This window comes from Rhinolophus hipposideros (assembly GCF_964194185.1).
Source record: "Rhinolophus hipposideros genome assembly, chromosome: 23".
Taxonomy (NCBI): Eukaryota; Metazoa; Chordata; class Mammalia; order Chiroptera; family Rhinolophidae; genus Rhinolophus; species Rhinolophus hipposideros.
In genome coordinates this window covers 3,794,791-3,813,839 of record NC_138069.1, presented here as the reverse complement: position 1 = coordinate 3,813,839, position 19,049 = coordinate 3,794,791, and the positions used below count along the sequence as shown (strand labels likewise).

General features: G+C 42.7%; 1 protein-coding gene across 8 annotated transcripts in view; it reads left to right on the top strand.

The window, feature by feature from the left end:
• The window catches only part of MAPK9 (mitogen-activated protein kinase 9), a 50,132-nt gene extending 31,801 nt beyond the window's left edge, over positions 1 to 18,331 (top strand). For 3 of the 8 annotated variants that reach the window (XM_081036069.1, XM_081036071.1, XM_081036070.1), the window contains 7 exons: positions 3,965 to 4,130; positions 5,540 to 5,611; positions 9,507 to 9,689; positions 11,263 to 11,387; positions 12,400 to 12,463; positions 13,784 to 13,855; positions 15,226 to 18,331. In XM_081036069.1, coding sequence (XP_080892195.1) covers positions 3,965 to 4,130; positions 5,540 to 5,611; positions 9,507 to 9,689; positions 11,263 to 11,387; positions 12,400 to 12,463; positions 13,784 to 13,855; positions 15,226 to 15,368 — 825 coding nt within the window. In that variant the 3' untranslated portion in view covers positions 15,369 to 18,331. Of the gene's footprint in view, positions 1 to 3,964; positions 4,131 to 5,136; positions 5,209 to 5,539; positions 5,612 to 9,506; positions 9,690 to 11,262; positions 11,388 to 12,399; positions 12,464 to 13,783; positions 13,856 to 15,220 lie in introns of all 8 variants that reach the window. The other 5 variants (XM_081036073.1, XM_081036074.1, XM_081036075.1 and 2 more) reach the window with 3 other exon arrangements.
• The last annotated feature ends 718 nt before the right edge of the window (positions 18,332 to 19,049 follow it).

Below are 19,049 nucleotides of genomic sequence, written 5' to 3'. Positions count from 1 at the left end.
CTTTTTACTTTATATAATTCAAGACTTAAAAGAAATGAGAGTCCCCCGGCCCTCCACTGTCACCTGCAGGTGGCCAGTGAACAGTTGGGGCATTTCCTTCCTCACTTTACGCTGACACAGACTTCCTACTTACACTGGTATCAGCATAGCTGTTCATATGTATGTCCTTTCTAACTTACATTTTTCAAAAACAGGATCATCTTGTACATAATTGTCCTGCAATTTGCTAAATGAGTTGGTTGGTTGGTTTTTATTTTAATCAAGGATCAAAAAACAGAGTCCCAGCTTTTTTCCTCTTAACTTCTCTCTCCTCAGCAGCAAACTCTTTCAGTTCTTTTGCTGTTGTTTCAGTGTTTATCTCCACATCTTGAAATAATATGATTAGGTCTCTGTCAGTTGACCTTTTCTTTCAATGTGGGGCCTAAGGTCCTGAGTTCGCCTTCTGTCACCTGCCATGACCTCAGCTGTCCCCTTGCGCCAGTGCTGACAGTGTCACCGGGTTTGGAGCGGCATCCATGCTGTGCTGTGCGTCGACAGGGCACGTCCATGCTCCTCACCGGCATGTGGTCTTTTATACCATGGATACATTTCTTTTCCTTTCACTGTCTTGCCCCAGAGCTAACAAAACTTGTCATTTTTTGTTGTTTGAGTTTTGGTCTCTGTTGTTTTGTTTTGTTTTAAAAGGAGGGAGCAGTTTTCTATGTTCTTACTGCTGATTTGACCCCTAGCTTTCTGCCAGGCATCTGAAGCTTCTCTCAGTGCATCCAGATGCCTTCGCCATTTTACCAGTTTCATCATCTGCATGAGCTCTCTCCTGCAGCTTCAGCCCTGCTCCCCGCTGGACGGCCTGCCTGTACCAGGGCTATTCTGGACCTCACCTAGCATTTTTCCTGGTATTTTCTTCTCTTGGCGTTGGACTCCCTGTTTCGTGACCTCTGTCTCCCTCTCAGATTACTCCCTTGTTTTGGTGGAAAACATCCTCCAAAAGCTTCCCCAAAAGTGTGCATGGGACTAAACTTTTTGAGGCCCCAAATATCTGCAACTCTATATTATGCCCTGATTAATGATTGATAGTTTGCCTGGGTATAAAATTCTTAGTTGCAAGTCAATTGCCCACTGAGTTGTAAATGCAGTACTTTGTAGTATAGCAGCTCATATGGCTTTTGAGCTTTCTAATGCCTTTCTTATTACTACTGATCCTTTGCAGGTACACTGGTTTTGTTTTTTATCTCTGCAAACTTTTTAAATTGTTTCTTTATTCCTTGTATTCTGAAATGTTACGACGACATGACCCGAGAGGGAATTTTTTTCATTAATTGTGGTGGGCATTTGGTGGGCCCTTCAGTCTGGAAGGCCATGCCTTGGGGTCCTGGGAAATTTGTCATTTCATTCCGAACGCCCTCTTTATTGTGCTCTGTATTCTTTCTCTGAAGCATGGGTTAGATGGAGCTCTTTTTTTATCCTGAGTAGTTCCTTTTTACAGTATTTTGTCCTTATTGCATGATGCACTATCATCTCTCTAAAATGAGAGATTCTTTGAAGTTTTCTTTATCACTCCCTGCATTGTTTTTTTTTCTCCTAAGTTCCTTTTTTAGTGCATTTTGATCTCTCCCTGTCATGCATAGCTTTTCCCCAAATGTCTGGTACTCCTTTTCTCATCTGATCCTATTTAAGATGGGAGCATTAGGGGGTGGTCAGTTAGCTCGGTTGGTTAAAGTGTGGTGCTGATAACAGCAAGGTTGCCAGTTCAATCCCCACATGGGCCACTGTGAGCTGCACCCTCCTTAAAAAAAAAAAAAAAAAAGAGGACAGAAGCATTAGAAGGCCAAGTGGAAGTACATGGGTTGGTGACTGATGGATTTTTTTCTCTAGGGCAACAGGTGGCCTCAGGTGTCCCTATTTGTAGGTCTTTTCTCTGGGCACTCTTTAGTTTCTCTAGCTGAGGCTCCACTGGTCTCTTGACTGAGGGAGACAAGCCTGGCTGCTGGTGTGAGAGGCTGTAAGGGGCAGGCCGGGGTCCTCTCGAGGCAGAACGCAGACCCACTGCAGAGCTCATCATCAGGAGGCCTCTTACCCATTCCCTCCCTGTTTTCCTGAATCCAGGAAGTTTGGGTAGAGCATTTAGCAATAATGAAACAGAACCTTAGCTGCTGTGATTTGTAAATGGTTCTCTGCTTACCCCAGCAGTGCTTCGCAACATCGTGTGCCCATTTGTGACCCAGCAGTTGGAAAGTGTTCTAGTAAGGCAGGTGCTGGGCCCGAACCGTCACACTTAAAGTACTCCCCAGTCCTGTGTGCTGACGTTGTAATTTGACCTTGCAACTACCCACTGGAAACCTCTTGTGCATAGAATACATGTGGGTTGTTCAGAAGTCCAAGATTCTAGGATGAGGTTGCAGGCTGGTGTCCCCAGGCAAAAGTCCGATCCCTGTGGCCTGAGAAAGGGGCTGGGGTGTGGGAGGTCAGCAGGAAGAAAGGCCCTGGAGGTAAGAGGGAAGAACTACAGAAGTCGTGTCCAGGCATTGCGTGTGGTGCAGCGTGACGTGACGTGTGTGTTAACTCAGCAAACAGTTTCTGACTGACTTGCCCTATTGGCCCAGTTCTGAGAGCTGAGAGCACAGAGGGCCGACTGGTACAGACGTGCCTTGGATGGGAAGGGGGCGCGTGCGGCTGGCAATGGTGGGTCCCAGGGGAGGGGGAGTTGGGATTGGTGATCATGGATTCTCTTCCAAGGAAAGAAAGAGCCATGGGAAGATTCCAGGGTCAGAGACCTCTAGCCCTGTGCTGCTCAGTCACATGAGGCTATTGAGCACTCAGAATGTGGCTCTAAGTGGATGTGACAGTACCAGAAGAAGAGTGCAAAATATCTCACTAATGATTTTTATATGTTGGTTACATTTTGAAGTTATAATCCTGTCAAACAAGCTCAACAAGAGTTGGGAGGCTTTGGCTAGAAATAAATGATAGATTTATTCAACGGTCTTAGAGTTAGCACACAGGGAACACAACTAGGCCAAAACCCAGAAGTGTTCTGAAGAAGAAAGAAAAGAGTTCTTACAGTAAAAAGTGCATTCCTGAGAATAATCAGCCCTGTGTTCTTAGCCCTAGGATTGGTCCAGGACGGTTATCAGTCAGATGCCACGCTGTCTGGGTGATGGATGCCAGGTGGTCTAGAGGATGGGTGCCAGGAGTTCTGGTCACATCTGGTGGCCTCCATAATGGGTGTCAGGTGGCCTGGTTATGTGAGGCCTTCAGGGGATAGTCAGAGGGTTATCTGGGGGTCTGGTGTATATCCAGATGTATATCTAGGCGTTGACACAGGCCTGGAAACTTCAAAAAGTTTAAGTTCCCAGACTACTTAGAACAAGAATAATTTTTCTTTATGCCTCAACCTTCATAATATTAATCATTTTAGCAGCTTGATTAAAGTGACTCCTTCACTCTAGGGATAAGGTAGGGATAAAGTATTCCCTACCTTCACTCTATCCTCAGTGTTATGGATATATTGGATGAAATAAAGTATATTATTAAAATGAATTTTAGCTGTTTCTCTACACTCTTTTTAAGGTGGCTACTGAAAAATATAAATTACATCAATTGGACAATGGGGAAGAGCCAGAGTGTTGAGAACTGAAGGATGACCAGGCGTTGGAGGTGGCGAGGGAGGGAAGAGGGGAACAGCGTGAAGCTCTCAGAAGGTTTTAAGCAAAGGAAGATCATGAAGGTTTCCACGTGGGGGGAGGGGCAACCACCTGACCGCTTTAGGCTGATTTGTATTTCTTTTGGTTTGAGAGTAAGATTGTCCAGAATTATTCCAAAATGCCAGTGTTCGAGTCTAACTTTCCTCCTGCCGGCACTCCCATATGCTTACTTCAGTAGTTACTGACCTCACAAATGCTTGCCAATGTGAGATCATGTATTTAGCATGCTTTGGTTCATTGTATTCACTTAAATTCTGCCCTAGGACTTGAAACCTAGCAACATCGTGGTAAAATCAGACTGCACCCTTAAGATCCTGGACTTCGGCCTGGCCCGGACAGCATGCACCAACTTTATGATGACCCCGTACGTGGTGACGCGCTATTATCGGGCGCCCGAAGTCATACTGGGCATGGGCTACAAGGAGAACGGTGAGTGCAGACGGAGCTGGAAGAGGCTGAGGCGGTCGAAAATAGTGCTGTGGATTGTATGAAACATAACGTGGGGACTCTATCATCCATAGATTATCAGAGTCCGCGGATAAGAAATAATTTTACATTTCCTTTACCTAAAATCATTCACTTTTGAAATCAATCCTTTTGAATGTTTGTCAAAGTATAACATACTTATGGAGCAGAAGGCACACCTCCAGTGTACACGTGTGGGAGTGCCCACACGCAGCCCCGCCCACACACAGCTCCGCCCACACGCAGCTCCGCCCACACGCAGCCCCGCCCAGTCTCAGCCCCCAAGGGAAGCCGTTGTCCAGATTTCTATCTAGCACCATAGATTGCTTTTACCTGTTTTTGAATTTCATATAAATGGAATAATACAACATGTTCTCTTTTGTGTGAAATTGGTGTTTTTTAACATTCAAAACTTATTCCAGGAATACCGGAGCTCTTTCAAACTTAGCTTTTGACAAATTTGTCAGAAAGAGCGAAATCACATTTACTTTTTTAAATGGCCCGCAAGTTGCCCCAGTCATCTGAAATGAGCTTCGTGTCAGGTTTATGGTAGACGTTCTGTGCCCTGTGCCCCCACTCTGAGGGACACAGCCCTGGGGCTTTGGTTGTCCCCTGTGGGAGGGGCAGAGAAGCGGATCCCCGGGGAGGTCGGCCACCGCCCCCAGCGGCCCGGGCACGAAACAGCCCCGCCCGGCTGTCTGAGCTCTGGGCGGCAGCTGGCCGCAGAGGCGCGAAGGCCCGAAGTCAGCCGGAGGCTGGCCGGACGCCTGGGCACCTGGGCCTCCCCTGGAGCCCGAGGGGCAAGCCGGACCCTGTGAGGCCCTGCTCACTCGACGGGAGGTGTGGGGTCCGCATGTTAAGGCCGGCTCCCACTGACGAGCCGGGTGTGTCTTCGTGCGGGGGGGGGGGGGGGGTTTGAGGAAGGACGCGTGCGGTCTCCTGCTGGTTTTAACCACCTGGTGTTTGGTAGTGGACATCTGGTCTGTCGGGTGCATCATGGCAGAAATGGTCCTCCATAAAGTCCTGTTCCCGGGAAGAGACTGTATCCTTCACAGGGAGACCCCGCCCTGGCAGCGGGCGGCGGCGGCGGGCGTGTGGCCGGAAACAGCTGTGTGGACGGGCGCTCCTTGTTCCTGGGGTTTCCTTTGCGTTTCAAGCCGTCCGGCCTTCAAGTCTCGGGCACTGAGACCTAGGTCGCTGCCCACTGACGGCTGCAGCGGCGGTCAGCAATCATTCATATTGTGTCAAGTTCACCCTGAGCGAGCGATTTGTTCTTCCATATGTGTGTGTTTAGTGCACTGTTAGAATTCCTTTTCCTCACCTTTGTTTTGTTCATGGCACTTTATAATTTTATCATTTCATTTTATTTTCAGTTGATATCTGGTCAGTGGGTTGCATCATGGGCGAGCTGGTGAAAGGTTGTGTGATATTCCAAGGCACTGATCGTATCCTTCCCGGGACCTTCCCGGCACGCTTCCCACAAACACCACAGGCAGCAGGAGCTCAGAAGGAAAATGTCATAATTCCAGATTGTGTTTTAAAGGGGCGTTATTGTGCGTGTGAAACTAGTGTTGCAAACCAAGTGGTTCAATTTTACATTTTCTTTTTTATTTGACTACCTGTTATGATTTTATTGAGGCTTAAGAGTTAAGTTAAACCAATTACATTAGCTCTTAATTTTATCAAAAATAGCTTATAAGAAATTTATTTACTCTTTGATGAATGTATTCTGATATTTAAATGAAAATACTGTTTATTTAGTTCATTCAACTAATTTAACTAGGCAAGTTGCTATCTAACTTTAATAGGCCAGTGTTCTTTTATAATTTAATTAATGTACTAGCTTGTTAGTTAACGGTATGTATTAAAGTACTTTCCCCCAAAGTAAGAACTGGTGCACAGTACATAAGACCTAAATGAAAAAGATTAAAATGAAAGTTTCTAAGGAACAATATATGGTAACTTTTCTTGTTTGTTATTCTGTCGACATTTGTAGACATTTTAAAAGATCCACCTAGAATATTATTTTGTGACACACTGGGAAATCTGAATAAATATAAAATGCAAAAGATTAACTTATCCTATGGTTAGGAAGTCAGACTAATGGAATATAGCATAAAGGAGACTAGATATATAATAGATATAGTAGCTTGCTTTCCTCATATTCCTCATGTTCTTCCATCTTTAATATTTTTTACTCTAACATGGTTCTTCACATATGCCCTTTTTCATTTGTGTTCTAACCACTTAATATTTTCATAAGTCTTTGATTTTTTTTTTTTTTGTTATGAAATCTTACAGTGGTCTCTGTTCACTGGCAGATTGATGGTTATTTTTACAGGAACTCAAGCTGTGTAGTCAGTGTTTGTATGTATTTTATTAAAGTAATTTTAGTTTTTTATAATTTTATGAGGGTAATTTTCTTGTAATATAAATTCTTCACAACACAAACTTGGAATGAAAAGATTTTATTCCTGTCATTTTATTTACCTTCCTTTACATTTTCCACATTACAGATTTTATGTGAAGTTAAATGCAGGATTTTATTTCTAATAAATTATGTGGCAGTTTTCCCTTATCTTAGATTCACTTGTTTCAGACTATAAGTAAGAGGGCCTTTATTTTGCAAGTAAACTCAATTAAAAAAGGAAAAGTTGATATATTCTAAAGGTAAATAATTTAGAATATCTACTTATCATTCAGTTCTTATTCATTTTTTGCCTTTCCTTTTTTAATTAAGAAATGTTTTCTTCAAAAAGTACAAAAGTGAAAAATGTGGGTACTTTTGGGTGATTACTAAGTAATTTAAAAATTCCTACATTACATATTAATATCTTGCAATATCAGTGATTAAGATATATATACGTATGTATATACATACATATACATGTATATATACATGTATATACATATATGTATATATGTGTATATATATATATATATATATATATATATATATATATATATATATATATATAGTCACCTCATGTCATTCTCAGAATATACACAGAGATTAACATTGTTTTCCAAAGATCATTTTGCCAACTTTTTCAAACATTAGATTAAAAATTACTAGGCTAGAAAATGATTCTGGAAAACAGACTGCAGTTCTCATAAATTTGATTTAGATTTGTGCCTAGGGTAGAAAAGGACCCCTGTCCCCACATGGCCTGTAAGAAAGAGAAAGCTCTAGCCAGGCCAGCGTGGACCCAAGTTCTGACTCCCTTGGGGTGGCTGTGTGACCTTGAGGAGTCTGGCCTTCTGAGTCTTGGTTCCTTTTTGGTACAACGATAGCACAGTGGTGCCTTCACATACCAGGATGTCAGCCAGGCTTGTTGGGACTGTCCTCCCCATTCTCTCCCTCCCCTCCACCCTCCCGTCTCCGTAGTCTATTGACATCACCCTTTACCATGAATCCAGTAGATGTTTACTGAGCGCCCACCCTTTCCTAGGCTCCCATCTGACTTACGTTGGAAAAGGATGACCCTGCCACTGAGCTGAGGGTAGGCCTGCAAAGGCGAGGGCTGAAGCAGGAAGACCAGGATGGAGGGAGTGAGGTGGGGAGAGGGCTGGAATGCTGCATCTGGTTTGAAGCTCAACCCCTCAGAGAGCATCGGTAGGGTTTTGAGATGCTGTCAGGTAGTGGAGATATCGAGGATGAAGCTCAGGAGAGAGGTCGAGGATGGAGAAATAAACGTGGAATCTGCCAGTACTGTGTAAAGCCTGGAGACTGGTATGAGTGCAGAGGGAGAAGAACAAAGGAGGAGGACTAAGCTCCCTGGGGTGGCGGAAAAAACGGGTGCAAGAAAAGGAAAGTAAGAGTCCCCCTCCCAGAGAGGAAGCCAGGAGGCCAGGAAGGGAGTTACTGAGGAAGGCTGGTTGACCAGTCAAAAAGGTGAGAGCTGTGAATGGAGCACTGAGTGAGAGATGGTCAGTGGCAGCCTTGATGAGCCAGTTTTCATGGACTGATGGGAGGAAAGCCTGAAGAGAGGACGTTTCAGAGAGAACCAGAGGCTGGGGATTAGAAATGCGAGCATAGACAACTTTTCCGCTGCACGTGGGAATAGTAGCTAATGGGCCACGTGGGGCCAAAAGACAGTAGCTGTTGTTTTAACATAAAAAGCTGAGGTTTGAGTGGTGATGGTGCCACAGCGAGACAGAGCAGTAGATGTGGGCTGGGTGTCACAATTGGGCTACATAGGTACATACAACTCAGGCACAACTCTGATTCTTCCATAGGTATGAACAGGGGAGTGAAGAAAGAATAGGCTAACGATTTGAATGTCCAAAACCTATTTCCTGAGCGAGCACGTCAGTGGAAGGCTGATGTTCTGGAAGAACTGAGTGTCGTTCTTTGGAAGAATGTGTGTCTGCTCCCTAGGTTCTTTCATGATGATGTAGTTTCATTTTCTAAGACATACCTCAATTAGTCAGTTCTTTAAGCTGCTGTTTTGTGATTTCTTCTGGCTTGCATTCCCTTGTATAGTTGTTGACAGTGTCAGAATCACTTCCCACACTCATTAACCCCCTGTGAAATAGGCAAAGCTGGTATTGTCTGCATTTCACAAATAAGGAAGTGGAGACCCAAGGGAGCTTGACTGCCCAACACCTGAAGAGTGTCTAGTGCTCAGTGGCATCTGAAACCCAGGTCATGCACTTTGAAAGGAAATAAAATGCACCCCTAGGTACAGCAGTGCCGGCTGGGGTCAATGCCAAGTAAAACAGAGTGACCTCTGAAAGTGTTACTGCTCAGTGTAAGCCCAGCTTCAGGAAGGCCTGTGGCCTCCAAGGAAGGGACAAGGAGAGGGTTCAGGAAGCCCAGAGCCCTGGCTTCTGTACATCTGTCACATGCCACAGCCACCAGGCCAGCCTCACAGGGCTTCGCTTCATCAGCAGTGAGCTGAGGGGTCCCACACGTCTCCCCACTTCAGGGTGCTTTCGACCTAACATAGCTTTAGTACAAAACTAATTTCAATTTGCCTATGTAGTTACTGTCTAATTCCATGTTTAAGCATTTCTGTCATCAGTATTCTTCAGTTACAAGATAACTTTATTTTGATGAATGGAAAGGCATATAGATCTCATTGTGTTGATGTAATAAACCGTGATCGTAGCTTATAAAGGTGCGGAGTGTAAGAGTTTTTCTAAATGGTCTAAACTTGGAAACCCAAACCTTATTTGATTATTATTCAAAATGCTCCTGCCAACGCGGTGGGGTGGCCTAGTTAATTATTTGTCGGCAGGTATAAATATAATTTAAGTTTTTCTTTGAATGGTGCTATTTCATGTAATATGAATATAAGGCGTTTTCAGTTGTATTTTCCTCAAGAGACCCCTTAGATATTGATCAGTGGAATAAAGTTATTGAGCAGCTAGGAACACCATCTGCAGATTTCATGAAGAAACTTCAGCCAACTGTGAGGAATTATGTAGAAAACAGACCAAAGTATCCTGGAATCAAATTTGAAGAACTCTTTCCAGATTGGATATTCCCATCAGAATCGGAACGAGACAAAATTAAAAGTAAGATATCTTCTTGTACTTGTTTTCATAATCTGGGTGAAGCTTTCATTTTTCATGTTTACATTCTAAAATCTGTGAACACTGGGAGATAAAATAGTTAAATCCTCAAGTAAAGCCATTTCCAGGCTAGAATGAAGGCATTGCAGAGAGAAAGTAAAAGATGTAGTTTTGTCCTCAATAAAATGGCTTAACCGAAGCCTTTGGCCAAAATAAAAATATTCCGATCAGTCTGAAAGACTGTTCTGTTAATTGCAGCAATTGGAATTCAAAAAGTTTTCAGGTTTAAAGGGTACTAGAATGAAGATCTAGCCCAGTTGAAGGGTCAGAAACCAAATTAAAGTAGTTCAGTGAAAAAGGCGCACCCCTTCTCCTGTGCCTGTCACAAAAATGCAGTTTAAAGGAGAATAGATCTGTTTTCACATCAAGGTAAGCTGCACCTCAATCAGAAAAGCCCTCTCCCCTTTGCCTATACATGTGAACTTGAATTGCCGAAACCTAGATGAGCCTTGTATGTAACCAAGTGATTGAACTTGTTGGTTTTTTTCTAACTGCTATTCTCGAGATTAAAAAAAAAAGTGCACGTTGCCAACACTTTGTAAAGGTGGGCAAGCAGAGGCACCTGCCAAGTGTGAGACTGTTGTGTGGCTTAAAAACTCTCTTCTCATTTTATTTTGCTGTGACATCAGGGAAGACGCTTGCCCGTGCTTCATGCCTGCAATGTTGGTGACACCACCCTTAGCTCAGCTCCTGTGCCCTCCGTGGCCGGGCTGCTGAGCTCGGGCCCATCCTACTCTCCCAGACCTAGAGGCTAAAACCACACTTGAAATCCTGGTTTCTATGAAAGGGACTCCTTGACTTCTTCTTAAAGAAAAAAGGCTCTAATGATCTTGAACCTATCAAAAAAATATCAAAGTTAATGCATGTTTGTGCTATTTGTGCTGTCACGTTTACATATTTTGCCGTGTATAATGCACACTTTTTTTGCCCAAATTCGTGAAGGAAAAATAAGGGTGCACATTAGACATGGGTAGTACTAATTCCGTATCTATATAAATGTTTTCAATTCTTTTATTTATGCTTACGAGTTAAAAGTGTAACTAGAAAAAAAAACGTGTAACTCTAGAAATCAATAACGATGTACGTATATAAAATAATACCCTGGAATATGATAATTAGTTTTGTTGAACTTACAATGCACTTGCAACAATGAAGAGTTCTTGGCCTTCTATGGTGCATAAATATCGTAAATTTGTTACCGGTACATAACATTTCTTGTACCTTGTATCTGTTCTTGTGTTCTGTAATTATTTGTAATTATGGTAAAAATTTCTTGTACCATAATATGTTAAAATTCCTTTATAATACAAAAAACAGGTACCTAAATATAAACAAATAAAAATTTGAATTAAAAAATTAAAAGGAAAAAATTTTTTACCTGAAATTTTGGGCCCAAAATGTAAGTGCACATTATATACTGGCGCACTTTATACACAGCAAAATACAGTCGTTCTTTATTGTGAGATTTTCAGATTAACAGCATTAGTTATTAATCTAATACTTATTTTCATTCTAGCAAGTCAAGCCAGAGATTTGTTATCAAAAATGTTAGTGATAGACCCTGACAAGCGGATCTCAGTGGACGAAGCTCTGCGTCACCCTTACATTACCGTCTGGTATGACCCTGCCGAAGCAGAAGCGGTAAGCAGCTCTGGTGGGAAGACTTGTGTGTAGAGGCAGGACTTAAGTTACCTTGATCTTATGTCTGTCAGTCTGGAATAGCTACATAAGGAGAACAAGTCCTAGAGATCATGTGACAGCGGTCCCCACTCCTTTGGGACACTTGTTGCTGAGGCTGTAGCTCAGAGTACCTTGGGAGTGAACATGTGCGTGCTGTGATAACATAATCACCTTTATGGACGCAGGTTGCTGATGCGTGGTCATCATATCACCATTTTTAAGCCTCCATCGTGTACCTGGCAGTGTTCCTTAGACTCTGCTTCCATCATCTCCTTTAGGCACCCAGTCAGTCTAAGACACTTCCTGAAAACCACAAGTCTGTCCTTCCCAGAGGCACTGCTGGGGAGCTCCACTTGGGAGCTGGCTCACAGGCGTTTCTCCGCAGCAGCACTGTTTGGATGGTCTTTAGCTGTGAGTGAGAGAACCACATAGTGGCATGCTTAGTTCATGCCATCAGTGGGGTACACTTTTATGTCTTGGCCTATGGATTGACTGCCATTTTAAACATGGTTTTATATGAAAAGAAGCCGATATATAAACATGTGATTTTTAATCAGCGTTTTGGAATAGTGCATTGATGAGTTGGGGGCTGGGCTTGGAGTTTTAGCGGGCAGAACTGCAAGCCTGAATACCTCTGTGTCGCCTAGCACAGTGGTTTGTCAGCTGCATCTCTAGGAATGTAATTATGTGATGACTCATAATTACATTTGAGCAGATATCTTTAGAGTATTTTGAGGTCATGTGATTACAAAGAGGACTATATTAGCTCTATTTTTGTTTTCATTAATTTTTTTCTTAATTATTTTGAAACTAATATAATGCCACACTTGTGAAGAAGTCTTTCATAAGCCATATTTGAATAAAATTACATGCATATCATAAATCCATTAGGAGTTTTCCAAGTGGTTCTACCTTTTTCTTCATGCCTCATTATTTTGTGAACTGTTGACTTTACATGTAATTTAATTTTTAGCCACCACCTCAAATTTACGATGCCCAGTTGGAAGAAAGAGAACATGCCATTGAGGAATGGAAAGGTAAGGACAGAGCTGCTTTTGATTCTTACTTATTACTTGAAGTCCTATAAAGGGACAACTTTTCACTTTTGGGGGCAGCGATGAGAAACCCTGCAGCCCATTCTTCTTCCCACTTCTCAGAAGGAGAACTTGAAAACAACAGAATTAGAGAAAACATGTATGAATTGTACATTATTTGCTTCAAAAGAAAAAAAGAAGGGCTTTTCCACATGATCTTGCATCCTCAAATCTTGGCTTATAAACAAAACTCAGTAATTGTATCACACTTGCCTTGATAACATGTTGCAAAATGTTGAGTAACTCCAATTTACAGGTCCCTGTAAAGCAGCCAGCGGGAGGCTCCCTGGGGTCCTGTGCACTTCTGTTGTATTTATAAGCTGATAGTTGTATATGTGTTTTAAAATAGAATTTGGGTAAAATTGCACATCAAAAATATGCACATAGTTTTTATTGCCACTATAAGATTAACCAAACAACCCACAACAAACTAAACCAGTAATAAAGAGACTAAACTAACGTTTTTCATTAAAAAGCAGAATCAGTAGTAATTGAGAACCATGGTCAGCAGAGGTCAAGCCTGGTGATGCTTCCAGCCCATGGGCCCACCAGTGCCAGTGATCTGTGTGCGCTCACATCCGGCAAGGGCGTTGCCTGCGGCTACCTGCTTGCGCTCACACTCCAGCAGGGCGTTGCACACAGTGATCTGCAGGGTGTCGCACGCGGCCACACTCCATGGAAAAGGCTGGCTCATAGGCCTCAGGATATGCTTGCAATGTCCTCATTTTATTTCACGAATACTAAAATTTAAATAATAGTTTACTTAATAGGAATTTGTTTTTCTCACAAATGAAAATTGAGGAAAACTGAGGTAGAAGCCATGAGATAAGTTAGGTATTTGGATTCATTTCTGGGCAATCTGGAGGGGCTCTAGCCCACACGTGGACGCTGGTCACGTTTGGAGAACCACTGTAATGACGGAGAAGCACGTGCAAATGGGTGTGAGAATACCACACTTTAAAATGTTCCGTGAGCACCACTTTTCTAGCTCTCTCTCTCCCCGCCTCCTACCCCTTCTCTCAAACCCCCTCGTGGATCCAGAACCATCTATATTTTGGGCTGCCATCATAGTTGGATTGAAAAGATGTAATGAATCAAAACATGGGTGTTTTAGCCTAGATCGACTATATATTTCTGAATTAACTGAATATCACAATGAAAATAACACATTGTGTTGCCCGTGGGGTGGCTCAAATTGGTTTGGAAGCAGGGTTTACAGATGCAGGAAACTGGCAAGCCCATAACCTGCATTTCTGTTTGCAGAGCTGATTTACAAAGAAGTAATGGATTGGGAAGAAAGAAGCAAGAATGGTGTCGTAAAAGATCAGCCTTCAGGTTAGTCATCGCTTTCCTGGTGTGACACACTTTTCTCTCCTTGTTTGGCTTCTGGAAATGGCAGCATGCGTTAACGCCAGCTTGGCCGGCACTGGATTTGCGAAGTGCTTGCGTGAACTAGTGTCCCCCATTCTGGTTTGTCCGGGGGGTAGCAGCTAACATTACACTGCAGGCCAGGCAGCAAAGTAACCTTGTAATAAACATTTGTGTTGCATCCCTGCAACAGCTGCTGTCAGCTGCACTTATAGATGAGGAAACTGAATTTAAAGCCTTTTCCATGTGCGTGATCCTCTTTGTACTGGCCCCACCCAGTTAAAAAAGAAAATTAAGGTGAATCTAGGTAAAATGGAATTTGGCTTTCTCTTGAGAAAATTGTTCACCTAGTTATCCCATTTTTCCCCTGGACCTACCTACTGGTAGAAGGCTGACTAGCCACGAGGTAACTATATGGTCGCCCAGACGTAACACATGGTCTTAACATACCTCTGTAGGATGCTCCCTGTTTCCTACATGAAACTCTTCAGTTATATTTATTCCCTCGCTCCACTCCCAGTGGGAGGTGTGCACGCACACGCAGAGGTGTAGATTGCACTGCTTCTTATTCTAGAATTTTCTACTCAGCATGACATATGTGTCAAGCATTCAGAGGTTATAGAACTTCAGCACGAGTTGAGGTACTTCTTGTTAACTAAGCACAAATTTCAGGCTGCAAACACTGACCTCTGAAAGCCTGGATGTTTAATTTTTGCTCAGACCAGACTGAAATATGGATAGTAGGAAATAGGATAGCCTCACTTGCCTTCAAATGTCCATATGGGGGATTTCCAAAAAAAAAAAAAAAAAGTCTACTACATTTTTTCCCCTTTCTTGTTTGTTTGTATACGGTCCTTATTTTAAAAGGTGTTTTTATTTGAAAAGAATTCTTCAAAGGTTGATGCTTTTTTTCCTTAGAATAAGTGTTTATGCTTATAATTGAAGTGTCTGATGACGCTAGAGTCCTATTTGTGCCTAAGCCTTTTGTGATACTGATAATTTTAGGATAAATTCAGCAGTTTTCTTTTAATATCTTTTTTAAACCAGCAGGCATTTTTATGTAGTTAACATGACCATACATGAATGCATACATGACACTTAGCCACTGGGAAGAAAAAGAGAATGTTACAGGGGAGGACAGGAGTATTTGGGACTCAGAGACTAAAGAAACACACGAGGAAAAGTTCAAAATGTACAGTCGACTAACTTCTTGTCTGTACTAATAGTTAGGATAGGAAAGTACAAAAGGACAGCGAGGAGCGGCCCAAAGTCTCACTGCCTGGATTTGTAGCAGTGTCGTGCCTCAGGTTTTATGATGTTTGGTTTTCTTAGCACAGATGCAGCAGTAAGTAGCCACGCCACTCCTTCTCAGTCGTCATCCATCAATGACATTTCATCCATGTCCACTGAGCAGACGCTGGCCTCAGACACTGACAGCAGTCTCGATGCCTCGACGGGACCCCTTGAAGGTTGTCGATGATGAGTTAGGAATTGCAAGCTCGTCGTCAGTGAGGAAGTCTCGCCTCCATGGGCCTGAAATGCTCCGGAGTTGATGGAGCCACATAGAAAACCCCATGTTCTGCATGTAAGAAACACGATGCCTTGCCCCTGCTCAGTCGATAGGGTTGCCTGCCTAGATTATAAAATGAAGCAGGTTGTGTCTGAAGAAAAAAATGCAAGCCACACTTTTAGAGATTTTGTTCAAGGTCATTTCAGGTGAGCAATTAGAATGGATGAAGTTTTTAAAAGTTGTACGGTAATAGTAGTGACAGTTTCTCATCCTCAGTAACTATTGGGACTTACATGCATGTGACCACAAATGCTTGCTCCGACTTGCCATCTAGCACTTTGGAAATCAGTATTTAAATGCCAAATAGTCTTCCAGGTAGTGCTGCTTCTAGAATTATCTCTTAATCCTCCTAAGTACTTTGGTGTCTGTCCAGAAAAAATAGATTTATGTGTATTAATTGGCCACCATCATATTATCATATCTCACCTTCTCTTATGGTATGATTTATTCTCTTTTGTAATTTGGAAGGAATATAATTAAATCTATTTAATAAATGAAAAATAGAACTTTTCTTAAATTTGTCATGTTTGGGGCTGAGAATTATCCCTGCTAAAACCAAGACACTTACATGCATACTTTGTCCTCTCCAGATCGTTTTAGTCTGGGATGGCTGTACATTCAGCTTTACTGTGTGATAAAATTTTAAGTTTTTGTTTTGTGCTGCTTAAGTTACATATGCCTTTCAAATCCTTATTATTATTGACTTATTATTAATTTAAAATGCTACCTAGACATTCACCTTCTTTCTTAGCCACTAACAGTCCATTTCGATGATGGCAGATGGATCCTGAATCCGTTACCTGCTGTTAGAGTAGAATTTTAGGAAACGATCACTGAAGGTGACCACAGGTGCCTACTCAGTGCTCGCTCTGCCTGAGACAGGACCGGCTCGTTCTGACCCTACTGTCACTCACGGTGCACATGACCTCACAAGTCAGCGTTTCCCTTTTGCAACACAACGTTCTTTCTCGCTTTACTGAAAGAAACCACCTGAATCCCCCAGGATCTGTTGTCGGGAGCAGGGCTGATTCCGAACGCCTGCTTGTTGTCCTCACTTGCCGGCAGCATCTCCTTTTCCTCAGGGAAATCATGAATGTTCTGGGAAAACTCTTCAGAGGGACATGGAGGAAATGCCCAAAAAAGTAGTGACTAGTGAATATTTCCCAATTTAAAACTGCTCACCTGAAATTGATACTTTCAGACTTTTTGATGTGGAAATTATTCAGAATTCACTAAGATACTGAGTACTGAAGTGTCACTGCAGAAATGGAGTTGTGATGGTCACACTTTGGCTACCTGTGCTCGTAATGCTTTTCCTTTGAGCTTGTTCTGTTACAGATTCATATCTTGCATTTAATTGTTTTGGAACAACATTCTGTAGAATTGGTCTTAGGGGGAACTTTGATAAGAAAGTTTATTGTAAATATTATCTACAATATATGATTCTCTCTGCACCAGTTGTATCTTATTGATTGGTCTTATCACTGGAAAGTGGAACCTTTGATGAGCAAAATTAATATTGAAGTAATAAATTGTCTTGTATTGTGAGGTTTAGACACATTCAAGTACAAGATGGAAACAGTAACCTGGACTGAGGCAGAAGCATCTGTTACAGGCCTGGGGCAATTTTGGTTTTGGAGGCCTGGTGATATAGTGAAGAAAGGTATCACTATACATGTAACAGCATCGTAAAGTGGCCTTCTCTCTACTGTACATTCTTTAAAAAGACTTTACTAAATCTGTCTTTAAAAAGGAAAACAGAGAGGGGATTGTTTGTAAACTGCGTTGTCTACCCTGGGCTTATGTAAACGCAGCCGTGTGCTGAGGGCACAATGAGGTCCCACTTACCAGGCGCTATTCGTAGGTGGAGCTGGGTGCCCCACAGATTGGCTCTCAGCTCTCATTGCTCTGTGTGGTCACGAAGGGAGCCCGCTCAGCCTGGGCAGGTTTCCTGCCAAAGCTACCTTCCATCAGGTAGCGGAGAGTGCACCTAGGACAGGCCACACCGGCTGCAGACCGCAGAGCTCCGTGGGAACGCCTCGCGGCTCCCGGGTCCTCCCTCCTGAGCAGGCTATGCCGGGTCCTGGTGCAGGGCACACGGGTTCAAACTGGTCACTATGGATAAATGCCGATGTGGATTAGAACTGAAAATGTGCTCCATTTACATCTTCTCTATTTTATTTTTGTAATTTATATTGTATACAACCCTGGAAGTAACTATTTTGGACACATATTTTTATAAACCAGGTAATTTATTATTAGCCTGGAATTTGGACTAGGTTTGTTTTGTTTGTTGGCTTTGTTTTCACTCAACTTGGAAATGACTGCCTCCTCTATGCTGGATCTTGACTTCAAGCGCAGGTCTAGAGAGCAGACAGAGTCTGTCAGACTAAGCAAGCATTCTAGAAGCACATGCTGCTCAGTGCTGATCAGCTGTGGTCCTGGAAATGCAAGTACCACTCAGTTCTTATGTTTGGAATGAAAAGCCCAGAACCGCAGGGCTGAAAGGAGAAGCCCTCAGCAGGGCCGGTAGAGAACAGCCAGGGTCCCTCGTCGGAAGGCTGCATGCGATGCTGGTTCCACCCGGATGTGATGGTGACGTCAGGGTCATTGGCTGATCGCTCATGTGACGCCCACTGGTGTTTCACGTCGGTCCTAAATACAGGTGTGGCCTTTCAGATCACATCTCAAACGTAACATTGCCTAATGTTTTATAATAAAATCCATTATGTGTGTTTTGATTGGTGAAAATAATACAGATACGTTTTAAAAGAGAAGTGTACAGCATGTCCAATTTTTGTGTGTTTTTAAGTGACAGTTGACTGTATATTTCTACATCACCATCTCTGATTACAGATTTAACGTGAACACAGGTGGATGTTGGAGTGTCATCATTTCAATCAATATTAGCAAAGGTTTTTAAATTGAAAAGCAAAACCTTTCAGTTAGCTCTCTTACTGAAAATATTCTGCAAGTTCCTGAGTCTACGTCTTCAAAGTCACGCAGTATAAAATTACATATTCAGAGCCTTGGGGTAATTGTTCTCACACAAGATGTAGCCAGGAGACCCCACTGGGGGTGTGCTCTGATCTCAGCCAAAGGCCCTCGGGGTGCCCAGGTGCTTGTGGTTTGTGCATGGGGTGGCACTTGGATTTCACTTCAGGTTTCGAGGCACTTGAGGACATTCACTACTTAAAACCTCAGGAATAGAAAGGCCCTTAGTGGCTCACTCTCTTTTCTCCACCTAAAGGGGCGAGAGTCATTCCTGACCAATGAGTATCAATCTTATTCTTAAAGGTCTCTGAAGAGGGAAAACATGCCTCTTGATATTCATCTGGGTTCCATTTGTCTATCTCACCCCCTTCCCATTTTCACTGTAGACCGTCCTGAAATGTTTCGTATTTATTGACTGAAATGATACATGTGGGTGAGTGGGGGAAGGGGTAATATTTCAAAATAGCTGGATACCGTCCTGAAGATTCATCCTGTGGCTCCTTGTGTGAATTTGAGCATAAGGTTACCTTTGACAATAAGGCAGTTCTTTGATATTTTTTGTTTTTAATCAGGAAACTTGGTAACTGAATCAGTAAT